This window comes from Hyaena hyaena, unplaced genomic scaffold, assembly GCF_003009895.1.
Source record: "Hyaena hyaena isolate Hyena2069 unplaced genomic scaffold, ASM300989v1 scaffold_33, whole genome shotgun sequence".
Classification (NCBI taxonomy): domain Eukaryota; kingdom Metazoa; phylum Chordata; class Mammalia; order Carnivora; family Hyaenidae; genus Hyaena; species Hyaena hyaena.
Window position 1 is genome coordinate 4,448,778 of NW_024080666.1, and position 22,252 is coordinate 4,471,029.

The window sequence follows — 22,252 nt, forward strand, 5'->3', positions numbered from 1 at the left end:
ATTTAATCTCCACAAGAAGTTTAGAAACCACACTTGAACATCATTCTCAGTATTATTATTTTGCATGGTATCATTTTGCACAAGAGCAATGCCATAGCTCATTTTGAATCATTGCACCTCTTGGTCTTTTGTATACCCGTTTGGTTGTATAGAGCTATCCTAAGAATAATGGTGGGTTAGGGTAATGATTAGGAACAAGGGCACAGGAGTCAGGCTGTGCCCAAATCCCAACTCTACTACTTGCTTGGGTAAATTAATCCACCTCAGTTTACTATTAAGAAAATGGGGATAAGAGTACTCACAGTGGTTGTGATGTATGAAAACTGATTAGCACATAATAATGCTTGATAAATAGCAACTACTATTAGGTCTGAGACATATTAGCACCATTATTTTTAGTAATGAAAGGGTTAATATCACAGCCACAACAAAGACACTGCTCCCATGTGAACTCAACAGAGCAGTTTACCTTTCCTGGATTAGCTGGGATAAAGGGGAAAATACCTTTTTTAGGCTGTCCTACAAACATTTCTTCTCTGCATACTGCCTGGGCTTCTTGCTGGTTTAGGGTGTGTTATTGATGGCTACTGGAGGAGTGAATATTTATGAGTCCCTAATTTTATTGGGCTGACATAGACTTACAGAATAAGTAAATATGAGTGGCGCCTTAACAAAAGTTTTAAAATTCTTTTTGAAACCTTAGTTTCTTGATTCCAAGTTTACTGAAGAGACAGATCCAAGGATGACCAATGATTCTCAATGGTCACTGCCCAAGTTCAAGGGCGGGCCTTGTCGTTAAGCAGCCAGAAGACCTTGGACAGCTTGTTTATCCTCTTTGCTACAGTTTCCTTGTTTGTAAAAATGGGATAATAAATAGCACATCTACCTTCTGGGTGTGTGAGGACTAAGTGAGATAATCCATGTTGAACACCTAGTCCTCAAGATAAGCTGGCAGTAACAGTAACTTGTTTTTATTAATAGTGCTTGTCCTCTCTTCACAGACAGAGCTTATAATGGATGCTGCCCATAAACAAAGGAACTTACAGTTCAAGAAAACTATGGATGTGAGTCTCAGTTTATTGCCTTCTTTTTGCCATGGTGACATTTTCTGAAATCCTGTGGTGTATATGAGCATATTCCTGAAAATAATACTTAAATAATAGTATGGATTGGTGCAGTGGCTTGGGAAAACAACCTCGAGAAGTTTGACTTTCCTTCTTTTTAAGGCCTTGGAAAGACTAAGGATGGAACAAGAGAGACGAAACAGAATGATGGTGACTTTCTGATAACATGGGAAAGTCTACAAGTCAATTTAAATATTTCAGGTCAAGACACAAAAGCGTCTATACCACATGCCATTTCCTTGTTGGATGTGAGCTTTTCCCCCTGTGACTATTTTGAATCTTGGTTTCTTACCTATTTTACTGAGTGAGCCCTTCCTGTTTCAAGATCTGAAAACTGTAAAAGCCTTCCTTAAGTAATCTATTAAAAAAAACAACACAACAACACTAAACAAGACAGAGCTAGGACAAATTACAGGGCCCTCCCTCTAGCTTTCCTGAATCTGTTCACTCTGGACACAGTGACCTCTGTTACTGAAACATCCATGATTCCATATTTGTACAGAAGTATCATCATGATGTTCTATGACTGTGACATGGTGTCTGGTAACCCAGTTACAAAAGAAAATGTCACCAATGTCGATGGCATATGCAGTCTGCTTTGTGTCATTTTTTTTTTTTCTGTGATGCATGGCACATCCAAAGCAACTGTGAAATAGGGAATGATGTTAATGTAATTACAGAAATAACATCGGTCCATACATGGATGTTCCCACACCTTCTATGTTTTGAGTAATCTGGGGCGAGGCTTCTCACAATTCAGCAGAAAGCCCTAGTGAAATACAAGTTTCTTAACTATCTCTTCTGCCTGCCTGCAGAGCCATGCTAGTGTTATAAGTTTTGCTTCGACTATCAAAAATTATTTTTTTATTAAAAAATTTTTTTAATGTTTTATTTATTTCTGAGAAGGAGAGAGAGAGACAGCGTGAGCAGGGGAGGGTCAGAGAGAGAGGGAGACACAGAATCTGAAGCAGGCTCCAGGCTCTGAGCTGGCTGTCAGCACAGAGCCTGACGCGGAGCTTGAACCCACGAACCGCGAGATCATGACCTGAGCCGAAGTTGGATGCTTAACTGACTGAGACACCCAGGTGCCCCTATCAAAAATTATTTAGAAAACTCAAGAAAAGGGAAGACTATTGTATTAATTCATTTTTTTCTTGCTGTGTCCTTTTTTTCCTCCTGATGTTCCAAAGTTTCCTCTTCTATAGTTTCCTTTGCTTAGAGGACTTAGCCATATTCAGGATGGTCTACTAGTGACAAATACTTTTAGTTTTTCTTCATCTGAGAATGTCTTGATTTCCCTTTCAGTGTCAAAGGCTGTTTTTACTGGTTATAGGTTTTTCCTTACAGGAAAAAGTGAAGTGTCATTTATGTTTTAAGATGTTTTCTTTCTTTCTTTTTAAATTTTTTTGTTTTTGCTTGTTTTTTTAGTTTTCAGAAGTTCACCTTTGTATCCTATCATAGATTTCTTTGGGTTTATTTTGTTTGGGGTTTGATCAGTTTCTTGAATCTGTAGTTTTATATCCTTTGTCAGATTTGGGAAGTTTTCAGCTGTTATGTCTTCAAGTACTTTTTCAGCTCACCCTCCTTTCCTTGGATTGCAAGGACATGAATGTGTGAGATCTTTTATTATGGTCCCAAAGGTCCATGAGGCTCTATGCATTTATTTTGAAGTTCACTTTTCTTGAGAGAGGGAGAGAGAGAATGAGCCGGATGGGGCAGAGAGAGAGGGCAAGAGAGAATATCAAGCAGGCTCCATGTTGACAGCCCATGCAGGGCTCGATCTCCGGAATCGTGAGATCATGACCTGAGCTGAAAGCAAGAGTTGGACACTTAACCCACTGATCCACCTGCATGTCCCATTTATGCATTTTTTCAGACTATTTTTCTCTCTGTTGTTCAGATTAGGTAATTTCTATTGCTCTATCTTCCACTTCACTGATTCTTTCTTCTATCTTTTCCATTCTGAAGCCTATCCATTGAGTTTTTTAATCTCCATTAGTGTATTTATTTAGTTCTGTAATTTCCATTTGGTTCTTCTTTATAACTTTTATGTATTTGCTGGGTTTTTCTATTTCTTTGCCAAGATCATCTATTTTTTCATTTAAGTGTGTTTATAATTGCTTATTGAATTTTTATGATGGCTCCTTTAAAATCTTTGTCAGATAATTTTAACAATCTCTGAAATCTTGATGTTGGCATCTATTGAAGACCTTTAAATTTTTTGTTATGATTTTGTTTATAAAATCACAAAAGAGAGAGAGAGAGAGAGAGGCAGTGTGAGCGGGGGAGGGTCAGAGAGAGAATCTGAAGCAGGCTCCAGGCTCTGAGCTAGCTGTCAGCGCAGAGCCTGACGCAGGGCTTGAACCCATGAACCGTGAGATCATGACCTGAGCTGAAGTCGTACGCTTAGCCGACTGAGCCACCCAGGTGCCCCTGAAGGCCCTTTTTTTCTCCATTCAGTTTCAGATCTTCCTGGTTCTTGGTATGATTAGTGATAGTAATTTGGTTTTGGACATTTTAGGTATTATGTTACATGACTCTAGATCTTATTTAAACATTCTGTTTTAGCTGGATGACTCTGACACCTCTAGCAGGTGACAGTGAAGTCCCTTGACTCATTACTCCTATATAGGGGTACTAATCCAGGTTTCCCCTGTTGGCTTCCACTGAAAGCACAGGGTCAGTGTGGCCGTGTTACTACGGGGAAGTAGGTAAAGTTCTGACCCTCCACTAGACCTTCTCTTGACACCAGCCCAGCAGGCAGAGGGGACCCCTGTGACTGCCAGACAGGGGCGGTAGGACTCCGGGCTGCTGACATGGTTTCCAAGGCATTATGTGTAGGGCTGTTACCTACCGGTAGGAATGGAGGTTCCAGTTCCCTATTTGTCCTTCTCTGACACCATGTTGGCAGGGAAGTGGGGCATCTCATTATAGCTCGGTGAGAGTGGAAGTCTAGACTCCCGTTTGTCCTCTGCTGGATGTGTGGTGGGTGGGGGAGGCTTCGGCTTTTTTAGGTGGTGCTTGGCTGCAGTAGAATGGTTATTTGCTAGAAGTTTCTCTCCTGGTAGCCTGTCCCTTTTCTGGTCTTATGACTAGAGTGGGCAGGTTTTTGTTGGGACTTCTTGTTTTTACTCATTGCCATTTTGGTTGCCTGCTTCTTTGGCACTCAGTCTGTGACATATGAGGCAAAAAGAAAACCGAGAGAACTTACTGGTGGGTCACCCTTCTCAGACCAGGGTTGCCAGCCAGTCTGCCTTCTCTCCGCCTTTCAGAGTCTTATGTTTGTTTTATACAGAATGTCCAGGGTTTGTAATTGTTCTTATGTGGAGGAATAGGGAAAATTACGTCTTTCCATCTTCTCAGAAGCTTGTATGTATAACCTTTAAAAAAATATTTTGTGATATGTTTTTAGAGCCATAATGTGATCATATCCCCTCAATCTTATACTAAGAATCTAAGACTCTATGTTTAGGAAATCATCCTAAAAACGAAAAGTAAAGGCATGAACTTATTCACTCCTAAAGTCAGGAAAATTATAAATTATTCAATGACTAAAAAATGGAGAAAGAGGGGCACCTGGGTGGCTCTGTCAGTTAAGCATCCAACTTTGACTCAGGTCATGATCTCATGGTTTGTGGGTTTGGGCCCCGTGTCGGGCTCTGTGCTGACAGCTAGCTCGGAGCCTGGAACCTGCTTCAGACTCTGTGTCTCCCTCTCTCTCTGACCCTCCCCTGCTCATGCTGTCTCTCTCTGTCTCTCAGAAGTAAATAAAACATTAAAAAAATGGAGAAAGATTAGTTATATGACCTTTATGAATATGTAGCAACAGAGAAAACATATTTAATACGGCATATTAAAAAATAAAGCAGGGTAGAGGAAGATTGATAACTGACAACATTAATATTTAAGACTACTTTAGAGCAAAAGGAAAAATATCTTATACATGGTTTCAAGAGAGATAACAAATGGGGAAAAATATTTGTATATATTTTTCAAATATATACAAATATAGCTGATAGCTGGATAGTGGTCCTGATATAGACTGAGCTCTTAAAAACCAATGGAAAAAGGGGTGACTGGGTGGCTCAGTTGGTTGAGCATCCAACTTCTCCCCAGGTCATGATCTCGTGGTTCATGGGTTCAAGCCCTGCATCTGGCTCTGTGCTGACAGCTCAGAGCCTGGAGCCTGCTTCAGATTCTGTGTTTCCCTCTCTCTCTGCCCCTCCCCAACTCGTGCTCTGTCTCTCTCTCTCAAAAATAAAATAAGCATTAAAAAACTGAACAAAAATCCACTGAAAATAAAGAATGCTGCAATAGAAAAGCAGGTAAAAGACATGAAGTAGAAAGGACATACCACCTTAGTGGTCATGAAATAAATACAAATAAAACAATTTCATTTATTTTCTGACATTTTCTCCTGTGATATATAAAAACTCAGGCATACTGTCCAAGGTTGGTGTCGGTAAAAGTGAGGAAATTTACTCCCTATACTACTGGTGGGAGTATCAGTTGGTATGGTCTTTTTTTTTTTAATGTTTTTATTTATTTCTGAAAGAGAGAGACAGCATGAGCAGGGGAGGGTCAGAGAGAGAGGGAGACACAGAATCTGAAGCAGGCTCCAGGCTCTGAGCTGAGCACAGAGCCTGACATGGGGCTCGAACCCACAAACGTGAGATCGTGACCTGAGCCAAAGTCGGACGCTTAACCAACTGAGCACCCAGGTGCCCCTGGTGTGGTCATTTTGGAAGGAAGTTGGACATATACATATTCTTTTACCAAACAATTACATGTCTAGGAATTTGACCCATATAGATAAATTCATACTACCCAAAACAAAATCAGAATATTTTTATGTTTTAAAAAATGGGAAACGAGATAAGTATTCACCGATAGAGAGTTAAAGTTATAGCATATGTGTGGGTGTGTGTGTGTTTGTGTGTGTGTATTTACAATCACTGAAATGTTCAGCTATAAGGATCATGCTTGATATAGAGAAATGTCTATTATATATTGTTACAAAAGAAATTGTTTCATGAATATCTTATGTGCTTACAATTTTGAAAAATTATGAATCTTCTATGTGTGTGTAGCATATATAGAGAATGGTATGGTTTTTTACTGGAAGGTTAACTTTAGCTGAGTTACAGAGGATGCCGAGAAATGCAAGAACACACATGAAATATTTGATGAGCACAAACCATCTCTGCAAAGGAGTCTTCATTCTTAGGCAGTTTTGGGGGCATCAGCATTTTTATTTATTAGCTGACTCACAGCTTTCCTTTGTTTGAACAAGTTAAGTCTTCACTTCAGTAGTTGAAACAGGAAATTATTTGATTTGCTAACTATATAGTTTGAGAACTATTTTCATACTAATAGTAGTAATGATAGCATAGGATAGACCAGGGTCTACTTTTTAAAAAATTTTTTTTAATGTTTTTAAAATTTATTTGTGAGAGAGAAGAGAGACAGTGTGAGCAGGCGAGGGTCAGAGAGAGAGGGAAACACAGAATCTGAAGCAGGCTCCAGGCTCTGAGCTGTCAGCACAGAGCCCGACGTGGGGCTTGAACCCATGGACTGTGAGCTCATGACCTGAGCTGAAGTTGGACACTTAACCGACTGAGCCACCCAGGTGCCTCCGGGGTCTACTTTTCAATTAGTTAAAACAGGGGCACCTAGGAGACTCGGTTAAGTGCCTGATCTTTGGTTTCGGCTCAGGTCATGATCTTATAGTTCATTAGTTCAAGCCCACATCGGGCTCCGTGCTGCTGGTGTGGAGCCTGCTTCTGATTCTCTCTCTCTCTCTCTCTCTCTCTCTTTCTCTCTCTCTCTCTTCCCCGCCTCCCATGCATGCTCTCTCTCTCAAAATAAACTTAAAATATAAAAATAAAAAAGTAAACTAGCTAAAACAGATTTCTTTAAATCAAAAAGGAGCATGGCTATTCTTGAGTGACAGAGTTGATGGGATCCATGCCCTTGTCACCTGCTACAGTGGATACATTAGAATGTCGAAGCATAATTGTAATTACTATGTCAAGTGATTGCATCTAAGTTCTGAGAGTTATGTTACATAAACGGTAGATTACACATATTTCTTCAAAATTGTTTTCTAATGTGTATTCATTTTTGAGAGAGAGAGAGAGAGAGAGAGAAAACCCAGAGCATGAGTGGGGAAGGGGCAATGAGAGGGAGACACAGAATCCAAAGTAGGCTTCAGGCTCTGAGCTGTCAGCACAGAGCCTGACGTAGGGCTCGAACCCATGGACCACAAGATCATCACCTGAGCCAAAGTCGGCCGCTTAAGGTGCGGAGCCACCCAGGCGCCCCTAGATTATACACCTTATAGTTACATACATATTTTGATTTTGTGTATTTCAAATCCCATCTTTTGTTCCAGTCAGTTTTTAAACGGGTTTTTACTTCGTGTTTGCCGAATTGGAGTTATTACTTCCTTGATCGGCTTGTCACCACATGCGTAGTTTGGAAAAGGGCTAGAGAGCCCTTCCACACATAGATAAGCAAGAGCCTTTGCTGCTGGGGTGCCCACCATCTAGCAGTGATCACGGCGCTAACCTGAGCGCCCTGTCCTTTGCTGGACTCAGTGGCCTGGGGCTGCTGCTTTGCTGACTCACATTCTTCTTACCTGTTTTGCTCCTCTTTTGATGCATAACAACAAAGGCAAAGAAGACCTATGTGCAGAAATGCCGAGACAAAGATGAAGCAGAACAGGCTGTCCATCGGAGCGCCAACACAGTGAACCCAAAGCAGCAGGAAAAGGTACCTGTGCGAGCCGACAGCCTGAAAAATCTGAGAGTTGTGTATTTGAACCTAAAGCCAATTACTAACGTTAATGAAAAAGATCTGCATCCTGAGTCCCTGGCAATATCTTGCTTTGGGCTGTCAGGATCCTCTGACCCCAAATGTCCCTTGTCACAGTTTTGGGGTTCGAGAGGAGCTGGAGAAGCACGGCCATGGGGAAGGGATTGGGGTGATAGGAAGTAGGGGAGAGGATTTTGGTTTTTTCATCTTTCTACAAAACTGAAGTATTCTTTGTAGGCAGGCCACCTCCTGCTTGGTTGCACTGTTCATTCCATGGAATCTGCTGAAGATTGTCCGCAACCAGAGAGCAGGGGTGTGTCTTTAGGAAACCGTAGGGCAAGATGCTTGATGGCCTTTTCCAATGGTAACGTTAGAGGGCAAGTTGAATGATTTGCTGAGAGAAACACAGGTAAGATGAGGATTACACGGATCTCTTCACAGCCATTGCTTTCAAGTCTGTTTTGCCTGAGGGAGCTCCACCCAGCACTCCTCATCTCTCTCGTTCTTTGTGTGTCCTCACAGCTTTTCGTGAAACTGGCAACTTCGAAGACTGCAGTCGAAGACTCAGGTGAGGGGGCTGCTCCCAGGGATGGGGGAAACTTGTGGGGAGGGGGCTGACATTATACTGAATCTGTCTGGAAAGGTATTTTTATATATCATATAAGAATGATGGACAGACAGCGGGATTAACAAAATATCAGGAGGGAAGATACGGAGGGAGGACACGGAGGGAGATAAGGTATATTAGGACCTGGGAAAGTGAGCCATTAGGTTCTGGTCACTGTCTGCTTAGGTCTTGGGCCTTGTAATTGAATGGGGGGGGGGGGGCAGTGGTCATGTGACAGCTGCTTTGTAATCAGATGCTCACTCTGATTTATTAGGAACATCTGTCTAAAAAACCCATTTCAGCCCTGATAAGTCTTATCTACTATGAAGGAAACAGCCATGTTTCGAGGCCTTGTCATGGATGAAGTCTGGGATCCAAGCCAGGTGTTTGCAGAGCCTTCTAATCCCAGAGTACCCTGCAGGAGACAAGGCTCTCATGACCATGGTTACTTAAGAAATCTCTAAATCCAAAGCCAAAGTAACTTGATAGTTCTCTGTACCTCTCACTGAATAATCTTCCTGAAAATGGAAATGGGTGGAAACTATTGAGGTTGAATTAGCCAAAGAGAACCCTGGCTGAAGTTCCTGTCAACATTCTTTCTCCTTCCTTGAAGCATTTCCTTTTTTTTTTTCTTCCCCTTTGACCCATTTCTTGCTAATTGACTTGGTTTAATGTCTAAAAAGAAAGTGTTTATTTTACAAAGATGTTATGAGAGGGAGAGATGGATATGGCCTCCCATTGTTCAGAGCTCCGTGGGGTCTTGTGAGCTAAGTGTGACTCTGGCGAGTGCTGTCTGCCATCTGGGGTGAGCTGGGCAGTAGTTCTGCGCGGCGCGCACCTGCCTGATTTCTGAATCCAGGCCCTTGCCCTCCACTGCAGACAAGGCGTACATGATGCACATCAACCTTCTGGACAAAGTCCGCGAAGACTGGCAGAGCGAGCACATCAAGGCCTGCGAGGTACCGGCTGCTTGGGAGGGGATGGGTCTTCCTCTGAGAAATTGGGTAGCCCACTTTGCCAGAGATGCACCACCTTATTACAGGGCCCCAGTTCTCAGAGAAATGCTTCAGGCCAAATTTAAAAATCAGAAATGTAAGTGTAAGGTGGAAGGTACCGGAATGTTTTCCTCCAAACCTCGTTTTTCTGCCCATCCCAGTCCTGACCAATGTGTCCGACTCTGTTCAAGGACTTCCTCTAATGTTTAGTTAGTGAAAACATGAAATAGCTGAATCAGTTCATGGCTGATTAAGTGATTATTTTTCAAGAGCCTTGCCTGAACTTTCTATCCAGTGAGAAGAATGCAAGGTGATAGACAGAAAGTGAACTAGAAGTTTTCACTCAGGCACCTGGGTGGCTCAGTTGGTTGAGCATCTGACTTCGGCTCAGGTCATGACCTCTAGGTTCGAGAGTTCCAGCCCTGCATTGGGCTTTCTGTTGTCAGCGCAGAGCCCACTTCGGATCCTCTGTCCCCTCTCCTTGCCCCTCCCCTGCTGGCACTCTCAAAAATAAATAAACATTAAAAAAGGGAAGTTTTTACTCTCCTTACACCTTTGATTTCACCATTACCTCCTCACTCCATTTTTAGCATGTGACCTTACCTACAATTTCCCAGAGACAATAAAGACATAACTTAGAAACTTCCTCAAGTTTCTTTCAGCCTGTCTATAGTTTTTCTTACCAGTGGTCCTCAAAGTGAAGTCCCAGGACCTGTAGCATCAGCATCATCTGGGAATTTGATAGAGATGCAAATTCTCAGACCAGCTGCTGAAGTAGGTGCAGTCCTGTGTTTATAAGTCCTCTGGTCCAAATTCAAGCCTGAGAACTGATGATCTACACTCCCCTCCCCTCCTTTTCTCCTGTTAATTGAAAAGGGGCTGCTCCCACCTTATCAAGATCCTGTCCTGCCACCTGGGCTCAAGATCCCATCATCCAGCTGTCTTTGCTTTATGCCCGTGCAAAACTCCCTTCAGTGTGAACTTCCTATATAGTCATTTGTACTACTCAGCTCATTCTTGGTGTTAGAACCTACTGGCTGTTGCTTCTCTCTGCTACCCTCTCCTCTTTTCACAGCCAGGCTTCTTGAAGGAGTTGTCTTCACATCCTCATTGCCTCTGCCTGTCCCAGCCTGCTGCGTCTGGGGTCTGTCGCCCCCGCCGCTGCCTGCTGAGGAACCAGAGATCTCCGTGGTGTGAGGTCCAGCAGGCCTCTGCAGCTCCTGATCTTATTTGGCCTGTTTCTACTATCTAACACTGGAGGCCACTATCCCCTTCCTAAAACACTCTTTTCTGCTTTACATTTTTAATTCCGCGCTCATGGGAAAGCCTAGAATAAGTCCCTCTTTTTAAGGTTTAAAAACATACAAAGCAATATCAGATACATTTTTACAGACACATAAATATTATAAAAGCCTGCATGGGAATGATAAAATTTAGGAGAATGGTTATCCATGGGGAAGGAGAAAGGGGATCGAGACTGGAGAAAGCATATAAGGTGCTTAAACAGAATCTAGGGCAAATATGGCCAAACTTGTGGACCAAGCAAGGTGGTCAGTATGTGGGTATTCGTTATATTGCTCTCTATGATTCTGTGTATGCAAAGTATTCTATAATAAAAATAATGTGAAATCTACTATTTATATGCTACATAAAAAGAAAATATAAGAAACACTACATATACTAATATACTAAGTATGCTAAATACTAAATATATTAAATACTAAACACTAAATAAATACTAAAATATATGCTACATATAAATACTAAAAGGTTTGCAGGTAAAATAATGTATTTACTTCAAAATACTCTAGGGAGTAGATAAGTTGGTAGGGATATCATAAAACAGAATCGGTTGTGAGTTGACAAATGTTTAATCTGCTGATGGGTACGTGCACTTTCATTATACCATTTTCTCTATTCTTGTCTATGTTTGAAGATTTACATTATAAAAAGTTTTAAAATGTAATGGTGTTATATTCAACCTTTAAAAAATACATTAATATGTAACATCCGCTGTTGAATAGCATCCACTTTATAGAATAATAGATTGATTTTCCAAAAACTGATACTTGCTTATGTACAAGAAGCTATTGTTCAGGCAGTGTCTTTTTTAAAAAACTTTTTTTTATAAAAGAAAACTTCTAACATAAACGGAGATGGAAGTGCAGGTTCCCCCACGTTCTCCTGAACTTCCGTGATTACAACCATCCTGCCAATTGAATTCAGTCATAGGGGAATCTGACTGTGAGGCTCTGGCAAGCTGCCCACGGGGAGATACCCAACAGGCAGTTGGAAAGGTTAGCTGGAGTTCAGGTTAGAACCTTGGCATCTGGGCTCATCAGTACCTTCAGAACTATATCCAATCCTGTTTGTGTTAATACTATATTAGAATACTCTTTGCATTCTTTGCCTGTGGTAAGAGTTTATGAGTTTCCTTGGTAGCAGGGGGAATATGTTAAATGGGACAATAGGCTTACAGATAATGAGGGTTGAAATTGTTTCTTAAGTCATAGCCAGTCTAGACAAATATCACCTTTCTCTGTATATGTACAGACATGTGTTATGTTTCCGCAGATGTTTGAAGCTCAAGAATGTGAACGAATTAAATTCTTTCGGAATGCATTGTGGTTACACGTGAATCAGCTGTCACAACAATGTGTCACAAACGATAACGTAAGTCAGAAACATCCACAGAGGATTCATTAGAGTGGAAGGAACCATAGACATTTATTAGTCCACCCTCCTCATTTGAGGCCCAGAGAGGTACAGTGACTTGCCCAAGCCTACACAGTGAGTTGATAGAAAGATCCAAATAAACACCTAACTGCCTGACTCCTGATCTGCTTTGCTACCATGACTTTCTCTTTAAGGATTTCAGAGTTAGGGCAGGAGAGCAGAGAAGGGAGACCCAAATCTAGTTTAATTTATGGAAGACAGAGATGTCATACAGAGGGTCACTCTGGGACATCACCAAGCACTAGGAGACTGACCCATATGCCCAGGCTAATGGTCATGCCAGGGCTCAAGATTTACTTCAGCAGCATTCCCAGAGCCAATATCCAGGTTTAACTTGTGCACAGGAATCCTCATGGGGTTCTTAGACCTCAGAGGGTAGAATCAAATTATCACAACCTTCTTTGCTAAGAAATAGCCACCCTCACTTGGATGGGACGTTCACTTTAGTAGAAAAATTAAACACTTAGAACACCTATGGAATTGACCAGAGGAGCTTTTTTCCAAGTTAATTCATTTTTGCATTTGTTTGTGGCTTTGGTCTTGGTCTCTATTTTCTTTGTCCCATCAGTACTAAAAACAAATCTTTCTGCAAAGGTTTTTATGCAGCCACAGAGACACATTTCTTGTCATCTTTAAAACAATTTTAATAGCAGATATGCATCAGAGAAATCCCTTTATATAGGGAGTCTGAGACTTGGGAATGTCTCTTTTTCTTTTCAAAGCAAAATTTGGAAGAGTCAGCCATTCATCAAACCTGTTTTAATAATCTGTGCCACAATTATTCACAGACATACCTCTATGCACGATTTATTTTCTTTTTGTCAGATGTATGAAGAAGTCCGTAAGAGCTTAGAGGTATGCAGCATTGAGAAGGACATTGAGTACTTTGTGAACCAGCAAAAAACTGGCCAGACTCCACCAGGTGAATGGAGTGGTGGGGCTGGGCATTTTTTAAAGCAATTCTGCTAGCCTTTTGTGCACATGTCATTGAGAATGGAAGACACTAGCATCTTAATATTTTGTTTCTCGATTCCCCTAGCACCCATTGTGTATGAGAATTTCTACTCCCCCCAGAAGAATACAACCCCACAGGGAAAGTCTCCAGGGCCCAGCTTACCAAGGTAATAACCACCTACCTTTCACATGAAGAAAAATACTTAAAATTTTTTAAATGTTTATTTATTTTTGAGAGAGAGGGAAACAGAATGTGAGCAGGGAAGGGGCAGAGAGAGAGGGAGCCATGGAGTTCGAAGCAGGCTCCAGGCTCTGAGCTGTCAACACAGAGCCCAATGTGGGCTCAAACTCATGAACTGTGAGATCATGACCTGAGCTGAAGCTGGACAGTTAACTGACTGAGCCACCCAGGCGCCCTGAAGAAAATACTTTTAATAAATGTTGTTATCATTAGTGTTCTAAGAGGTATTGGAATATATCTACCACTGCATTTGCTTAAGTAAGGTTGCTAGATTTGGAGAAGTAGCATTTTTAGGACAAATGTTAAGTGGATTTTACCAGTCATAGTTTAAGTAGGACTCTATCATGTTTGAGTGTGATTATTATGACTCACACATGAATCCTATACTTTTTGTATAGCATGTGGAAAGCAGGACTCTGGCCCCCCGTGAGTCAACTGACCTACCTGTTTTGGTAGGACCCAAGAGTAAAGAATGGTTTTTATAAGTGGCTGAAAAAACAAAGGATACTATTTTATGACATATGAAAATGATAGGAAGTTCGGGTGTCAGTGTTCGTATAAAGTTTTATAGGAACCTGGTCACGCTCATCCGTTTACATTTTTTCTGTGGCTACTTTGGCATTAGAGTTAGCAGAGTTGTGACAGAGCTGCCCGACTGGCCAGCAGAGCCTACATTGTTTACTGTCTGACCCTTTGCAGAAAGAGTGTGTCCCCCCCACCCCCCGCCAAAGAATCCCTAGAGAAGAGAAGCTTCTATTTCACACACAGTCACCTTGAAATCTAAGCTGTTGAATTTCCATTCCAGTTTTTAAAAAGAGAAGGGAGTATTTGAGGGAGAATTGCATGGTCATCATCAATATTTAAGAACGCCAGGTGCCTTTCAGAACAGGTCATGTGAATGAGCTCATTTCATCCTCCCAGTGAGGCGGGAGCTGCTTGGCTTTTTCATCTTATGTGTGAAGATGTTGAGGTACCAGGAGATGAAGAAACCACACACTCACAGCAAAGACTTTCCTCCTGCCTGTTTGGGTTGCAGGGATGGGGCTCTGTGCTTCCTGACTGCTGTGTGTCCTGCTCGACAGCATAATAGTATGTCAGCAGCCTAGACTCTGGTAGGTCAGTGTTGCAGGCTTTTGTTTCATCTGAATTTCTCTTGACTCTTCAGAAGAGAAACTAGATCTGGTTCGGGTGCAATATGATTGTGGTGTGAAGACAAAAATTAGAAAACTAACAAGAACTTATCTGAAAGTCTTTGGTTTTCATTTCCTACAGGAGAGGACCTCTCCCAGTTCCTAAAAATTTACCAGGTATGATGTCAAGAAAGATCTTTCAGAATGCTAATGTCAGGTTCTCTTTAAGGTCAAATAGCTAGAATGATGAAATAAAGGGAAAGGGGAATAAATAGAAATAAATTCTCAAGAGAATGAGCCTGTAACAGGATCTTAATGTAATACTGTTTGTCACAGAGTGGACTTTGGTAATTAATGGTTTACTTTATAGCTTATCAAAGAGAATTCAGTTCCTGGAGTACCAAAAGAAACTTATTATAAGGCAGTCTGACCTAAGAGATTATTTCAACTTGAACCATCAGAACAGAAAAGTATAGTTTCCTTTGGATTACACAGAAACATAACTGATAGAAGTTATGTCTAGAAACATGTAACCTAATAGTATATATCTGTATACTGACCATAACTGGGTCTATCATCACGCTGGTCTCTTTTTAAATCAGAACTCCTATGATACCTCTAGGACAACCACACATTTTAGCATTTCTTGTTGTTGTTGTTAATTTTATTCCTTGGATAATTATAAGATCCTTGAGGGTAGGTACTTGGTTTTCTCCTGTATCACCCATAGCACCTAACACAGTCCTGAGCACATAGTAGGTGCTCAACAAATATCCATATTTTGAGTAAAAGAAAGGTCTACTTATCTATGTTCAAGGGAAGAGGGAACTTATGCTGCATGTAGCGGCCTAATAAAACTTCAGTGACTGAAAAGAAATTTAGGGGCTGAAATTATACTATTTTGTAAAAATATAAGGAGTTAAGTTTTATTTTATTTTAAATGTTTATTTATTTTAGAGGATGAGAGAGAGTATGTGAGTGGGGGAGGTACAGAGAGAGAAGGGAACAGATGATCTGAAGCAGGCTCTGAGCTGAGAGTAGAGCCCGATGTGGGTCTTAAGCTCATGAACTGGGAGATCATGACCTGAGCAGAAGTTGGATGCTTAACTGACTGAGCCACCTTGGCGTCCCTAAGTTATGTTATTTTTATAAAACAGTTACCACCTGATAATGTGGGACTGATTTTTGCCTATGTCTTAGCTTGAAATCTAGGTTAAGCCTTGAAGATGGCTTTACTCTAAGTGTTGTTATCTGCACATGGATGAAAAAGGGCAATGAAATCATGATGGTGATTTCCAGAATGTATGCATGAATCTTCCGTGTGTAGTCATGACTTTCGTTTGTAGGTTTGCAGGTATGTTTCTTTTTACAAAAGGGCAGTCACTAGAATCTTAAAGTGCAAGGTCTTGATTTGAAAAGGACTAAGAATCTTACCACTAAGCAGTATTAGCTTAATGTTGCTCTGTTCTGCCCTTGCAGATGACCCTGATTATTCTTTGGTTGATAACTACAGTCTGATCTATCAGTAACATCAGTGGTAAGAACCTTTAATTTTCATGTAATTTGCAAGTTGCATTTAGAGTATTGATTGTGTGTGTGTTTTTTTTTAAACAAATAGTTTATTGTCAAGTTGGTTTCCATAGAACACCCAGTGCTCATCCCCACAGGTGCCCCCCTCCATGCCCATCGCTCCCCTCCCTCCCACACCCATCAGTCCGCAGTTTATTCTCAGCATTCAAGAGTCTCTCATGTTGAAGCTTTACGACACCACTGCAGGCAGCAAGGCCTTGCCTCAGGCTGACCCCCAGTGTGGTCCTGCTGGATGGCCTCTCTGGGTCCCGTAATGGCCGGGGGCTTGGAGCCCATGCCATACCTACTTGAATGAGGAGATTTTCCCTTCATCAATTATGAATGATTGATGCTCACTTAAGGCAATGCTCACACAACTCACATGATCCTCACTGTTTGAGTAATTTAGCCTCTAGTGTACTCCCCCATCACCCAAAGGGGAAAAGTCAAGGCAAACACTGTCACACTCCCCTATCACACAGAGGGCATTAGAGGGGTCATCCGGTATCAGATCATGACTGCTCCAAGCTAGCAAACCACAGGGATTCCTAGAGCAAAAGTATGAGGTCAGCCATCGCTGCCGAGATGGTGCTTGTCTTTGCCTCTCAGGCACTTGTAACGTGTCCTGAGCCCATCTTCACCTTCACTAATGTGAGTGAATGCCTCCGAGTCCAAAACAGCAATACTAAATGGAACTCTGTGAAGTATAAATGTTTTAATCCAAACGGGTGTGTCTGGGGACATGACAATATACAGATAGATGAGCAAAGAAGCAGCTTGAGAGGATATATTCCCAGGCAAGTAGTAGTTCTTTTTTTTGTTTACTTAGTTTTCCAGTTTGTCTGCAGTGAAACTTCATTACTTCTTTAGTAAAAGACTGTTTCCAAGAGTTGATCGTCTTGCACATTCCTGATCTTAGTATGTTCCCAGGGGTGACAGGAGTCCAGGGGATTCAGGAACTGCGCCCGTCTCTCTCCCCCACCCTTCCTGGTTTGCTGTTACTGCAATTTAGAAAACAAAACAAGTTTTGTTTTTTAATGTTTATTTATTTTTGAGAGAGAGAGAGAAAGAGAGAGAGAGAGAGAGAGAGAGAGAATGATGATGAGGGAGGGGCAGAGAGGGAGAAAGAATCCCAAGCAGAGTCATGCTGACAGCGCAGAGCTTGATGTGGGGCTGAAACTCACAAGCCACGAGAGCATGACCTGAGCCAAAGTTGGATGCTAGACTGATTGAGCCATCCAGCTGCCCCCAAAACAGGTCTGAATAATGCTCCATGGTGGTTTCCTTCAGTGCTCTATAACACTGAAAGGTTCTTCAAGTGAGCACATCAAATACTGCTTATCTTCAGTCTTCCAGACACAAGTGTCTGTGACTAGTAGGCCATTACCTAGATGGGACAGAGCCATGTTGTTTTGATCAGATAGAAATGATCAGCTAGTATGTGCTTATATTGAAACATACGTCCTTAAATTGCTTAATAAATGTGTTTAATATCTAAGCAACTTTGCTGTGAAAGCTAATGGAAATGGAAGACCTAAAATACCTCAGCCTCTAACTATACATAACTTTCTGACCTGCACACAAATTGGAGTCTCTACAACTGGCCATCATTTCTTCATTTCATAAGGCTCCCTTTTTCTCATGAAAAGAGGCATGGCCCATAGTAGAGGTAGAAAGGGACATGGGGAAACAGGGACTTGGGACTCCGAGGTGAAATCTGCCCTCAGGAACAGGACCATGGAGATGATGGCTGCAAGTAGGCCATTGGTAGCTAGGAGAGTTTGGTTTTTTCTAACTGCTTCCTTTCCTACGCTCACCTATTTGCATCAAGCACACATTCTAGTTGCTTAATAGCAACCTTTGACCCAGGAACTCTAGTTCCTCTGAGTTCAAGAACCTGTTGCTCAGGTGCAAGATGCTAGTGCCCACACATGTGAGCTCTGTCACTTCATGGGGTTCATTAACATGTGCAAGCTCAACCAACAGGGCTCAACATACACAGGTATCATTGATGGAGTTGAAGAGAATTTTACGGAAGGAAGCCTATCTTAGTTAATAACCTAGCTAATGTATCATGATATTAAAAATAGCTTGAGCCTTTGGAAATGAAATAGGAACATGTGGGAATTTAAATAGAAAGGTGGCAGGAATTTGTGGTTTGCTTAGCATTGTTGATGTAGCTGCTATGCTTGTTTTTAATTCTAACATGTTTAGGGAAAGACATTATAACTTTTGAGTATCAAAAACTATAAATACATGTATTATTTACCATAAGCAATGCTGTTATCACAATTCATTTTTTTCACTTGTAATACTTATTCCTCACTATGTGTTTTCTTTGGCCAAAGCATACTTATTCTCATTGAAGAATATGGCAAGGAGAGGAGTGAGGAGCTGATGTGATGGTTCATTCAAATGAAATTTCTTTGTTATTTTCTTTCAGAAAACAAACCTTTTCTGGGCTGATGCTTCTACAGCGTGGGAGGAGGCACTCCGAACAGTAGAATCCTTAGCCAAACTGTGTCATTCGTGAAACTTCCAAGTGAAACCTTGCTATAATTTTTTTTTTTGGTATTTTAAATTTATTGTAGACATTTAGATCAACTTAGGTTAGTAAAGTTCTGAAATTCTTAAAAGAAGTTTACAAATTGTCCCAGACCGAAGAATTATTCTTTCCCAGGCGGTTACTAACGTTGAGAGTGAATTGTGTTATCTACATGGAGCCCTGACTCTTGCTATGGGGGGACAGCGGTGGCCGTGGAGGGGTCTGAGCCATGAACCTGGAGGGGCTTAGTTGGCCGTGGGGACAGCATGGCTGTGGAATGTTCACAGCGGAACACACCCTCGGTGGCGCACCATTTTAAATCACCTTCCTTTTTGCCTGGAGGACTTGGAGGCCATCTGATTATACTTTCTCATTTTACAGATGAGGAAATAGGGCCCAGAAGTGTGAAATCAATTTCCTTAATGATTAGGGACAGAATCCAAACTGGAGTGCAAGCTCACCTCACATCGCCATTCTTACTGATCCTTCCAGAGGCCATTGGTGCTTGTGTTGAAATTTCAGACGCCAAATGTTTTTCTGCCGGCATCTTTTCAGTTGGGAAAATAACCAGGGTTTAAATGTCAGATTTATTTTTATAGGACTCCCTATGTGTCCTGAACTTCAGAGTACTCTATTTAATTTAATCTAAGAAGCCACCGATTATAAAGCATGGTCATTATTTTACATACAACTGGGACAGTTAGGTAAGGGAGTTGACATTCTGAGTAGGGGCAGAATTACTCATAAAGGAGTGAAAATTGTGACAGTTAGTGGTTAAGCCCATTTGAATTTGATTTCCTAAACTGTGTGTGTGTGGGGGGACTACATCCTACAATCAGTACAATAGGGTATTTGGACTTCAATTCCTAAAGAGAGTTCTAGAGCTCCAAAGCCAGTCCTCAGTCCTGGGTCTTCACAGAGACTCTTTCCCTTGCTAGACTCTGGAACTTTTTAAAGTGTCAATCTTACCCTTTCACAGGTATTTGAGTCTTTCTTTTTATTACCCACAAACAGCAAGGAGACAATGTCCCTTTTGTATAATATCCATACACCATGAGAAAATGGTACATTTTAGTTAATGACAAACTAAACTAGCACTGGTGCTTATTCAGTATGTGGTTGGCCTTGTAACACATATTTTCTTCTCCTGCCCTGTGTAGTCGCTTTCTCAGAACTATGTACAAATTGAAACAAGACTGATTATTTTCCCAACCTTTAAGGTGTTACTGAAAGTGGCGGCTTCTCCTCATGACAGGAAGCTTGCATCAGTTGGATATCCTTTTGAGAAACTGAAGTTTGCAAAGGGCCATTGACTTCCCCAAATTGAGCAGGCTCAGGACATTTTCCTTCAAACTCAGAACATTCTATTTTTAGGTATTTTATTTATTGTTTGCAATTCCTCAGGGATTTCACTTTTCTCTCTTTTGGTCGGTGCAATCGCTGTCAACGTGTTTTATGAATTGAAATTATTTTTATTTTATTGCTCTTTCAGTTTGATATGAAGTAAAATAAAAGTTCTTGGTGATTTAGGATTTATTTTGCATTTTTGTGTTAACTACATCCTCTCTTCCAAGCCGTTTGGTCCTTGTCACAGCAGTTGCTTTTGTCAGATGGCGGAAGGGCAGACTGTTAGTAGAGGAGCTGCCACATCACTTCCTACTGGTCCTTAGTCAGGTATCACGACAAAGTCACTCCCCTGGGGAGGCTTCCCTCCCACCTGGATCCCACTGCTGTGTCCTTCTCCTCTCCCGAATTTTCCTTGTGATGGTCCATGATTCACTCTTGAGATTAATTGTTTAGAGTCTGTCTTCTCTCCTAGACAGTGATCTTAATGACTGCTGTATCCCCAGCACCTGGCACATTGTAGTGAGGATGAAAGAATTAGTGGCTAGAAAGAGACCATACCTGGAGAAACAACCAGTTGAGAGTGTAAAGGGAACGAAGCCAGTCAAATAAGTATACATGTTAAATTTAGTAAATATGATCTACCCTGAAGACTGGAGGCATCTTCGTTCGAATTCCACCAGAAGCAGACCCTCAGATAAGGCTTTGTGTGCAGGTACTTTTTCTGGGGGGTGATCTCAGAAAGCACCAGTATGGGAGAGGGGAGGTAAAGGAGGTGGAAGGAGGGAAGGAAGGAAGGACGGAAGGAAAGCAAAAAAGCATGTATTATCAAGACAGCACCGTAGGCACTGGTACTTTAGTCTGGCGGGGACTCCTAGGAAACAGGGGGCACACACACCTCCCTGCAGAGGGAGCTGTGGTATTCATTCCCCAGCTCCCTCCAGTCACTGGTTGAGGGCTACCCCCAGGAGGCACTAACCCCCTGGCATTTCTGGCCTGCTGGAAATGTGGAAATGCCAGCAGAGTGGGATCCCAAATGCTGAGAGAGCCCTTGGGAGAAGCAGTTCCTGGCAGCTGGAAGTTGGAAGTTGGGCTGATATTTAAGGAAATGGTAAGTACTGAAGGGATGTGGATGGTGCCCTGGCAGTGTCTGACCCCTGCATGGCTCAGATCCAGCTGTGCCCCACATGGATTTTACTACAGCCTGCCATTACTTCTTCAAGTTCCGGTTTCCAGCATGCGCGCGCGCACACACACACACACCCTAGGCAGTTTAGTAGGACAAGCTATGGTCCCTTGGTACAGATGGTCCTGAGTTGCTAACTGATATTCATCATGTCCTTCCTCTAGCAGCCTGTTAGGGAGTGAATTGTATTCTGCCCACAGCCCTCTTCAAATGTATATATTGAAGTCCCAACCCTTACTACCTTAGAATGTGACTGTGTTTGGAGATAGGGCCTTTAAAGAGGGGATTAAGTTGAAATGTGATCCCTGGTGGGGTGGGGGGCCACTAATCCAGTCTGTTTGGTGCCCTTCTAAGAAGAGAAAGAGATACCAGGGGTGAGTGTGCCCAAAGGACGACCTTGCAAAAAACAAGAGGGCAGGCTATCTGCAGGCTGAGGAGAGAGACCTTGGAGGACACCAACCCTGCTAGCACCTTCGTCTTGGACTGCCAGCTTCCAGAACTGCCATAAAATTACTTTCTATTGTTTAAGCCACCCAGACTCTGGTATTTGCAGATGTCAGCCCCAGCAAATTCATACCACACATTCTAGATTCCCTTCACACTTGGCAAGTCTACTGCTTGTCTAGGTTGCTCGACTGGGTGGGATAATATAGATCCTCGTCCTTAAGGGGTCTTAGACCGTGGTTATAAGTCTCTGGTTGTCAGGCCCTGTTTGCTGAAATTGGCAACTTATGTTTATCACAGGCATGGCAACACCCAGAGGCACCCCAGTGAAACTGCTGAGTTCCAGATACATTCCTCCCTCCCTACTCTCCCGATGATGATCACCAACTCCTGCTGGGACAGTTATTCCCTTCTTTTCTTGCTGGTTTGCTGGCATGACTAGGCACCAGCCACCATTTTAGTGGAACCCTTTCCCTGTCCCCCGGTTAATGCATCTCCTGGCAACCACATGGAGCTAGGTGCTCCAGTTCCGCAGAACCTAAAGTTAAAGACATAGGACGC

General features: G+C 42.0%; 1 protein-coding gene across 1 annotated transcript in view; it reads left to right on the forward strand.

Annotated features, from left to right (window-relative positions):
- Positions 1 to 19,542, forward strand: part of PSTPIP2 (proline-serine-threonine phosphatase interacting protein 2) — a 76,073-nt gene extending 56,531 nt beyond the window's left edge. Inside the window, exons 6-15 of the mRNA XM_039228825.1 lie at positions 1,002 to 1,064; positions 7,800 to 7,898; positions 8,463 to 8,508; positions 9,427 to 9,506; positions 12,117 to 12,215; positions 13,104 to 13,200; positions 13,318 to 13,399; positions 14,746 to 14,780; positions 16,083 to 16,140; positions 18,616 to 19,542. Coding sequence (XP_039084756.1) covers positions 1,002 to 1,064; positions 7,800 to 7,898; positions 8,463 to 8,508; positions 9,427 to 9,506; positions 12,117 to 12,215; positions 13,104 to 13,200; positions 13,318 to 13,399; positions 14,746 to 14,780; positions 16,083 to 16,132 — 651 coding nt within the window. The 3' untranslated portion in view covers positions 16,133 to 16,140; positions 18,616 to 19,542. The remainder of the gene's footprint in view (positions 1 to 1,001; positions 1,065 to 7,799; positions 7,899 to 8,462; positions 8,509 to 9,426; positions 9,507 to 12,116; positions 12,216 to 13,103; positions 13,201 to 13,317; positions 13,400 to 14,745; positions 14,781 to 16,082; positions 16,141 to 18,615) is intronic.
- Positions 19,543 to 22,252: the final 2,710 nt, after the last annotated feature.